The sequence below is a fragment of the Triticum aestivum genome, chromosome 7D (assembly GCF_018294505.1).
Source record: "Triticum aestivum cultivar Chinese Spring chromosome 7D, IWGSC CS RefSeq v2.1, whole genome shotgun sequence".
Lineage (NCBI taxonomy): Eukaryota > Viridiplantae > Streptophyta > Magnoliopsida > Poales > Poaceae > Triticum > Triticum aestivum.
Window position 1 is genome coordinate 616,627,767 of NC_057814.1, and position 8,277 is coordinate 616,636,043.

An 8,277-nucleotide genomic window follows, 5' to 3' on the forward strand; every position below is an offset into this window, starting at 1 on the left:
TGCCGCCTCCGCCCCGCCCGCAACCCTTGGCCGCCATTGACTGGGTCTCAAGGTACGAGCTTGCTCCCGTCCATCGATTGGTTAAGTCCCGCCGACCCGACGATCCGAAAAAGAGAGAGAAATTCCCACTGACGCTCGCGATTTCCGTGCGCGCGCCGTCTAGAATCTAGATCCGTCCCCCTGTTTCCGTTCATCTGTTCGTCTGCGGGTCCGATTGCCGAATTGGGGGGAAAGACGGCGGATTTCGAGTGTCCTGCTGCAATTTGATTGATTGATTGCGCGTGCGTTGCTGATTTGATTGTTTGTTTGACCAGCTGCGGAGTCCCCCTGGTGAAGATTGATGATGGCCAACCACGAGCTGGTTCTTGGGCACGGGCAGGACGCCGCGGAGCTGGCGCTGGGGCAGAGCCACCACGACTTCGGGCAGGATCATCATCACCATCACCATCATCATGTGCTCGGCCTGGGCCACAGCCACGACCTCGGCCTAGGCCATCCGCACGACCACGATCTTGTTCTCGGCCAGTCGCACGACCACGAGCATGATCATGACCTCGTCCTCGGCCACCACCACGACGGCCAGCTCGTCCTCAGGCACGACCACCACCATGGCCACACCAGTGATCTTGCTCTGGGGCAAGGGCATGAGGACGAGTCGATGGACGACGGGGAAGACCACCATGATCTCGGCGATTTGGCGCTCACCGAGCCTCATCCCCTCGGCGAGGACGATAATCTTGATCATCTCTCGCTCGAGCAAGCCCACGACCTTGCCCTCGAGCCTGGAGATGACTACTCGCAGGGCCCTCTTGCCGTCGCCCCTGTCGTGCAGTCGCGGATGATGGTTGTGAGCACCGAGTTTCAGCTCGTCGTGGGGCAGGAGTTCCCGGATGTCATGAGCTGCCGCAGGGCTATCCGCAACACTGCCATTGCCTGCCACTTTGAGATCCAGACGGTCAAGTCTGACAAGACGCGGTTCACTGCTAAGTGCGCTGCTGAGGGCTGCCCGTGGCGCATCCATGCTGCAAAGCTTCCTGGAGTGCCCACTTTCTCCATCAGAACTATACTTGACAAACATACTTGTGTGGGGATAAACCATCTTGGCCACCAGCAGGCATCTGTTCAGTGGGTTGCAAGTACTGTCGAAGAGAGGCTGCGGGAGAACCCACACTGCAAGCCTAAGGAAATTCTGGAAGAAATCCACAAGTCACATGGGATCACACTATCATACAAGCAAGCCTGGAGAGGGAAAGAACGGATCATGGCAGCAGTTCGAGGGTCTTTTGAAGAAGGATACCGAATCCTGCCTGGGTACTGTAGGCAAGTGGAAAGAACAAACCCAGGAAGTATCGCTAGGGTCTATGGGAACCCAGATGACAACTGCTTCCGGCGACTCTTCATATCGTTCTATGCGTCGATATATGGTTTTGTAAATGCATGCCGTCCGCTCATTGGTCTTGATAGGACTACTCTGAAAAACAAGTATCTTGGTACCTTGTTTCTTGCCTCTGCTTTTGATGGTGATGGTGCTCTGTTTCCTCTGGCGTTTGGCGTGGTTGATGAGGAGACAGATGACAATTGGATATGGTTTTTGTCTGAGCTGCACGAGTTGCTGGAGAAGAACACAGAGAACATGCCAAGGCTCACAATTTTGTCAGACAGGCGCAAGGGTATTGTTGATGGAGTCGATTTCAACTTCCCAACTGCATTCCATGGGTTCTGTATGCGCCATGTCAGTGAAACTTTCCGGAAAGAGTTCAGCAATTCAGTGCTTGTCAACCTTCTCTGGGAGGCTGCCAATGCGCTGACTGTGATAGAGTTCGAAACCAAACTGCTAGAGATAGAGGACACATCACAAGAGGCTGTTTGTTGGATCAGGCGCCTGCCTCCTCGCCTCTGGGCCACCGCTTACTTTGAGGGGATACGGTATGGTCACCTGACAGCAAATATCATGGAGTCGATGAATTCTTGGATACTGGACGCGTCTGTCCTTCCCATAAATCAGATGATGGAGGTCCTCCGTCGGCAGCTCATGACGTGGTTCAACGAGCGGCGTGAAGCGAGCATGCAGTGGGCAACCATCCTCGTGCCCACGGCCGAGCGCCGCGTGCAGGAGGCCATCGAGCGCGCGCGGGGCTTCCAGGTGGCCCGCGCCAACGAGGCGGAGTTCGAGGTCATCTCGCCCCACGAGGGGACCAACGTGGTGGACATCCGCAACAGGTGCTGCCTGTGCCGCGGGTGGCAGCTGTACGGCGCGCCGTGCTCCCACGGCGTGGCGGCGCTGCTCTCGTGCAGGCAGAACGTGCACCGCTACACGGAGAGCTGCTTCACGGTCGCGACGTACCGCAAGACCTACTCGCAGACCATACACCCGATCCCGGACAAGACCCTCTGGAATGAGGGCCAGCCCGCCGAGGACAGGCTGGAGGTGATCATCAACCCGCCAAAGTCGCTTCGGCCCCCCGGGCGGCCGAGGAAGACGAGGGTCCGTGCGGAGGACCTGGGCCGGGTCAAGCGGGTCGTGCACTGCAGCCGCTGCAACCAGACGGGCCACTTCAGGACCACCTGCGCCGCTCCCATATGAGCTTCCGGGGTACATCTGTGCTGCTGCTGCTGGTGGTGGTGGCGGTGTGAATGAAGAAGAACAAGTTAGAAGTTGGCGCCTATTATGCAAACTTCCTGCTTGCAGATTAGTGTTCCTTTTTGGTTATACAGTGCTAGGTTACATACCGCTGTTGGTTTAGCCGTGACGATGATGGTGATTTAATAATAATGCCGTTAACTTATGCTTGCCCTGCTAGACTAGACCGAGGGAATATATAAGAAGAGTAAATGTGTTGCTCAGGCAGGTGCTGGTTGTTCCATGGAATGATTGAATTATGTATGTGACCCCTGAATCAAATGGCACTTACTGGGACTTGGATGAACCCTGGTGTTGGTTGTGCAAGCTGTGGTGAACCATACATGTCTTTTTACCCCTTTTATCACCTGTTCCAGTTCTTTCTGCACCTACATCGCGATGTGTTTCTTTTGCTCCCATGTGTATATGCTGTGGCTGTGCTGATGCTGCACTTTCTTCATCCTTATATTTTCTTGTTTGCCGGTATATATACTGGTATAGTATGGATTCGTTCATCATTTTTTATGGTGTTGAGTGAGTCTTGTTGATCCTGATGTGTTTTGTCAGGTCACACAACACATGCCTGTGAAGCCAAGTGCCAGAGCTCCACATGAAAATCTGTAGGAAACAGTGCAGCAACTGATGATGATTCTGGGAAGCTCATGCATCCCAAAAGTAACCAGATTCATTCAACAAGATCCATCATCATCATCATCATCATGGCCTGTCATCATCATCATCCAGATTGAAATTTCTACTGAAGGCATCATCAGGTTGTGACAAGATCTGCTGGACATATCACTACAAGGTTCTTGGAGCAAAATCTGTAGGAAACAGTGCAGCAACTGATGATGATTCTGGGAAGCTCATGCATCCTAAAAGTAACCAGATTCATTCAACAAGATCCATCATCATCATCATCATCATGGCCTGTCATCATCATCATCCAGATTGAAATTTCTACTGAAGGCATCATCAGGTTGTGACAAGATCTGCTGGACATATCACTACAAGGTTCTTGGAGCTACAGCGTTCGTCGCTTTCTCTACGAAATACTATGGCTAAGCGCCACCGGGATCGGACCGGCCATGCACACCGGGGTTGGCAGGCGATGATGGCGGCGCGTCGGCCTGCTAACCTGACAAAAAGGGCGGCGCCGCGCCGGAGGGTGACGGTGGTTCCTTCTTCCCAAAACATGTTACGCCGACGCTGGAATGGTGCAGTTCGGTGGCTGCTCAGCGCCACAGCTGCTCCCTGCTGCCCGGCCTGTGGTGGTTCTGCCGCTGGACGCCTCCCAGCCCCGGCGCCGGCGGGAATCCTGATGATGCTGCTGCTGCTGCCTCGGCGGTGTACGGCTGCCAACGATCGACGCCGGCGCCGGTGGGCCACCCGAGCATGTGTGGCTCTGCTCTGCCGCCTCCGCCGATCTGGCCCTGTTCAACGGTCACGAGACATGATGCTCTGGGCTGGTCAGTGTGTGGTTTCAGTCAGGCGATCATTGGTCACAGGTTTACTACTGTATCACATACCATCTGGAGCATGCTGCTGCGCGGGATGGTGGGGCGGTGATCGCCGTCCGGGCACCTCAGCGCCGGTGTTATCGACGTCGGCGATGGCCTCATCCAGATGCTCCTGTTCCTGCCGGGGCGCCACGGAGCCGCCGCCTCCTCCTCCTCCGGCATCTCAAACTGACGCCGACAGCACCGAATGAGCAGTTTCAGTTTCAGTGTCAGTGCCAGAAGCTATTCAGTCATGTGCAAGTTAAACAGAATTCAGTGTGTCCTAGGCATACCGTCAGGCTCGTCCTCCGGCTGCCCGGCGTGGCTGCGGTGTGGAGGGTTTTGCCGCCAGTGACCATGGAGGGATCGCCGCCGCCGGAGCAGCCCAGGCTGAGCTCGAGATCAGGCTCGCCGTCCCAAGCTACAACCACAATTCCCATTTTCAGAACATCCCAAGTCTGCAACAAAAATGAGTTTGTTGTCGTCAGTCATGGAGCTCACCTTGCAGGCCGAGGTTGCTGTCGCACGTCACCGCTGCCTTGGGCTCGAAGTTGGTCACCGCCTCCTCGCCGCTGCAGTCGAGCGCCGCCTTGTCGTACGCCCTGATCATCCAATCAATGACACAGCACAGGACGGCAAATCATCAGCAAGCAAACAAACAGCAGATAAGATCATCCATGGCACAGAAACAGAATGAGCATCAGTGCAGAAACTGGAAGGAGATTGCATATATGTATGCATACTTTGCAGCATCCATCTCTGTGTCATACAAGCCAAGGTACACGAACCTGGAATGATCAGAACTAGATCAGTTAAATCTTTTCATGTTCATTCAAATCTGTGGGGAACTGACAAGCTCAAACACATTATGCTCTGACGAATCATATGAAGAGAAGGTAGATTGCTCACTTCTTGCCCATGAGCTGGCCGATCCTTGCCTCCCACTTGCCGCACTTGTGCAGGGTGACGCCGCGGAACCGGGAGCTGCCCCTCACGAACCCGGCGCCCTGCCGCCGCAGCACCTGCACCAGCTCCTCCTTGCTCAACACGCTCATCTGCCATGGCAGCCAGCAACATCAACAACATGCTGTCGTCGTCAGAAACAGAGCAGACATCGCCGACGAGGAAGATGCAGCAGATGGACAGGGGCGGAGAGAGAGCTCCTGTGTGCTCGTTGTCACCTTGCCGATGTCCTCCTTGTAGTCGTCCAGCACGAAGTTGATGTCCGCCTCCATGCCGCGGAACTTGATCGCCGCCTGGTCGTACGCCCTGAAACTCAGACAAGCTCATGTTCCTCAGGTTTCATTCTGCACAAATGTGTTCTCTCCCGGCTCTTATTTTTTTCAAAGCAAAAGACAATGTGCATATTATTATCGACCATTTTTCTGGGGTTTTGCTGACCTTGCAGCAGCTTGTGCTGTGTCGAATCCTCCTGGTAAAAATGGAAGTGAAAAGAGAAACAAGAACAGAGTCATGAGCAGAGCATCGGGGAGGAATCAGTGAAGAATGAGCTCTCACGCAAGGAGAAAGCTGGGACTCACCCAGGTACACCTGCTTCCCGCAGTCCCTGCAGATCCAAGAAACACAGACGAGAGATGGAGATGAGGGCAAGATCAAGGGAAGATGGTTTGCGTAATGATCTTGGAAGCTTTGCTGTCGCCATGGACTGGAAGGGGAGGGGAGGCAGGGAGGGTGACGGCTGACATACCAGATGTGGGACTCCCAGCGGCCGGTGCGGCGGTAGAAGGTGACGCCGCGGTACTGCGAGCTCCGGGACCGCGGCCCGCGCCGGCTCTTGGTCCTCGACGGCGGCCGGGCCCAGTGCGCAGCCGCCCCGCCCCATGCGAGCTCCGGGACCGCGGCCATCGCCTGCTGCTGCGTCGCCGTCCCCGTCACCGCCAAGGAGGCCGCCGCCGTCGTCGGGAAGAGCTGCTGGGTGACGAACGCCGGCCGCGCCGCATTGAAGCCGCCGCCACCGCCGAAGACCGCCCTCCTTCCAACTCCAGCGCCACCCGCCACCACCACGCCCGCCTCCTCCTCGTCTCCTCCGTGGAAGAATGCCGCCGCCGCCGCCGCCATGGCCGGGTGCATGTATCCACGGCTCTGCGCGCGCGTCCTTGGCTCCGATCGGCCGATGGCTTCGACGTGATGGAGTATATACCAAGCAGAAGCAGAGCAGTAGCTGGTGGCAGCTCTCTGTCACGTCCACTCCGCTCTCTTCCTCTATCTGTGTGTGTGTGTGAGCAGCTGGTTGCGCTGTGGCTGTGATAAAGAATCTGCAGGGTTCGTGTTTGGGCAGCTGCTGATGCCGATGCCGATGCAGATGGCGGAGGCCGGGATCAGAGCACAGCGGCAGCAGAGCGGCCTGCCTCTGCGTGTCTGCCCGCCAGAGGAAAGGGGAGGGAAGGAAAAGATTTCTGAGCAGGGCTATCACTTCACTTCATGCCACGCCTCTTCTTTTCATGGATCTCTTCCTCTATCCACCTAACCATCCCCCATGAGTCATTTTCTTTCTTTCATGTAGTATACTCCCTCGGTTCGGTATCCACAACTGTCACGAGCACAATGCTCCCCGGGTGAGCAGTAAAATCGAAAAAATAGCAAAAAAGAAAGCAACTCTGAATTTTTCGAGCATCGAAGATGAACACGTTTTCTAAGGGCCTGCAAAATCTCATGATGGTTCGACATTGGAGGAGTTCAGAACAGAGAAAAACAAAACCATTGCTCCACAAAAGAAAGAGACCTTTCTCAAAAACGCCGATTGTCCTATGCCAAATCGCCATGAAATTTTGCACGCACCTAGAAAACTTGCGCATCTTTGGTGGATTTCTTTTTCCCACTTTGTTCCTTTTTTCGTGTGGCTATTTTCCGTCCTCCCCCTTAGTTCCACTTTACAAGCTTGTGCTCTTAACCGATGAAATGGGTATTATAGGTCATGAACATTATACTATTGAATTCGTATCTGATACACGCCTTCAGGCAACAGTGGCTAATTAAAAAATTGATGAACATTTAAGGCCGTTTTCTTTTGTACAAATGCAAGTCTACAGAAGTAAAACTCATGGAATTCAATTAGTGAAAACAAGATAAAGCATAAAAAATATATATGAAAAGCATAAAAATGTCTTCAGAATTACTAACATAGAGTCTTGCTACTTGAAATGCGCATTTAATGCCACAATACAACCCCACGATACCAAATGACACCTACAACATGTGAAGCTAAAAATTATGAATCCATTTTTTTTTGCAGAAGTGTGATAAGCGTGTTGTAGTTTTCTTTTTTGAAATGGAACACTTCGATTCCATAAATCACACTGACGCAGTAATAGTGCTGGTCATCCGAAAAAAGGTCATCGGCCCAAATTTGTCAATTAATCTACCGACTGACACCAAAGGTGTGTTGTAGCTTTTGATAAGATGGGAGTAATACCTTTAAGATGTAGGTGTAGAAATAACATGAGGTGGTCGACGTAGATGGCCTCGACACTCCTACAAAGTATGGAAATGTAACACAATCTGCTTGTCATTGATTTTGCAAATATCTCACGCTCAACAAAGCAAACCATAAGATCATTGAGCCAATCATCACCCATCTTATTACAAAGATCTGTCTCTATAATGTTCATTTATGGCCGAAAAACCCATCAACTGGCGTTTTTGCCACTGGCAATATCAACGCAGGTGTAATGAGGCGATAAATCAATGAAAACGCCAAATGTTGTCTAGTTTGCACCAACTTGAGAACAAGACAACTCAAACAGTCACAAGCCAAGAATTCAGGGCTCTTTTCATAACGTCAATATAAATGTTGAGTTGATCAGCCAAGAGATTATGCTCTTGTGAAGATAAATCAATAGAGTATATGCAAGCTCAACTATCTTATCATGATCGATATTTCTCAATGAGTCTCTAAGATCAAAGCAAGCAATGCACTTTGACAACTGCGTGGAAGTTTCACTAAATCGATTATTGGTCTCAACTATGCTTCCATCCAACACCTCACTGAATATGGTTAATTACCTTGTAATGATGGAAGCAAGTAACCATTTTGCATGAGCTTCTTGGGTAACCTCTAGCTGAATGTTGCCATCCATATTGGGCACTAGAATATTTCTTGTAGCACAAAAGCTCCCATCTATCATCTCTCAACTTTTG

General features: G+C 52.4%; 2 protein-coding genes across 2 annotated transcripts; one reads left to right on the plus strand and one right to left on the minus strand.

The window, feature by feature from the left end:
- Positions 1-2,927, plus strand: LOC123164047 (uncharacterized). Its single transcript, XM_044581464.1, has 2 exons — positions 1-52; positions 315-2,927. Exon 2 carries the CDS (start codon positions 341-343, stop codon positions 2,582-2,584), a length of 2,244 nt encoding a protein of 747 aa, XP_044437399.1. The 5' UTR covers positions 1-52; positions 315-340; the 3' UTR covers positions 2,585-2,927.
- Positions 2,928-3,291: 364 nt separating this feature from the next.
- LOC123164048 (APETALA2-like protein 4) lies at positions 3,292-6,601 on the minus strand. Its single transcript, XM_044581465.1, has 10 exons — positions 5,828-6,601; positions 5,661-5,686; positions 5,521-5,551; positions 5,301-5,388; positions 5,029-5,174; positions 4,863-4,907; positions 4,621-4,721; positions 4,413-4,540; positions 4,150-4,308; positions 3,292-4,053 (listed from the first exon to the last, which is right to left on the minus strand). Exons 1-10 carry the CDS (start codon positions 6,208-6,210, stop codon positions 3,856-3,858), a joined length of 1,305 nt encoding a protein of 434 aa, XP_044437400.1. The 5' UTR covers positions 6,211-6,601; the 3' UTR covers positions 3,292-3,855.
- Between the last annotated feature and the right edge of the window lie 1,676 nt (positions 6,602-8,277).

Bases quoted from the DNA above. Each gene is read 5' to 3' on its own strand.
- LOC123164047 (XM_044581464.1), top strand. From the start codon at position 341: ATGATGGCCAACCACGAGCTGGTTCTTGGGCACGGGCAGGACGCCGCG.
- LOC123164048 (XM_044581465.1), bottom strand. From the start codon at position 6,210: ATGCACCCGGCCATGGCGGCGGCGGCGGCGGCATTCTTCCACGGAGGA. The intron at 5,175-5,300 runs GTGACAACGAGC...CTGCCATGGCAG, and splicing joins ACAAGGAGGACATCGGCAAG to ATGAGCGTGTTGAGCAAGGA. The intron at 4,722-4,862 runs GTATGCATACAT...TTGGATGATCAG, and splicing joins ACAGAGATGGATGCTGCAAA to GGCGTACGACAAGGCGGCGC.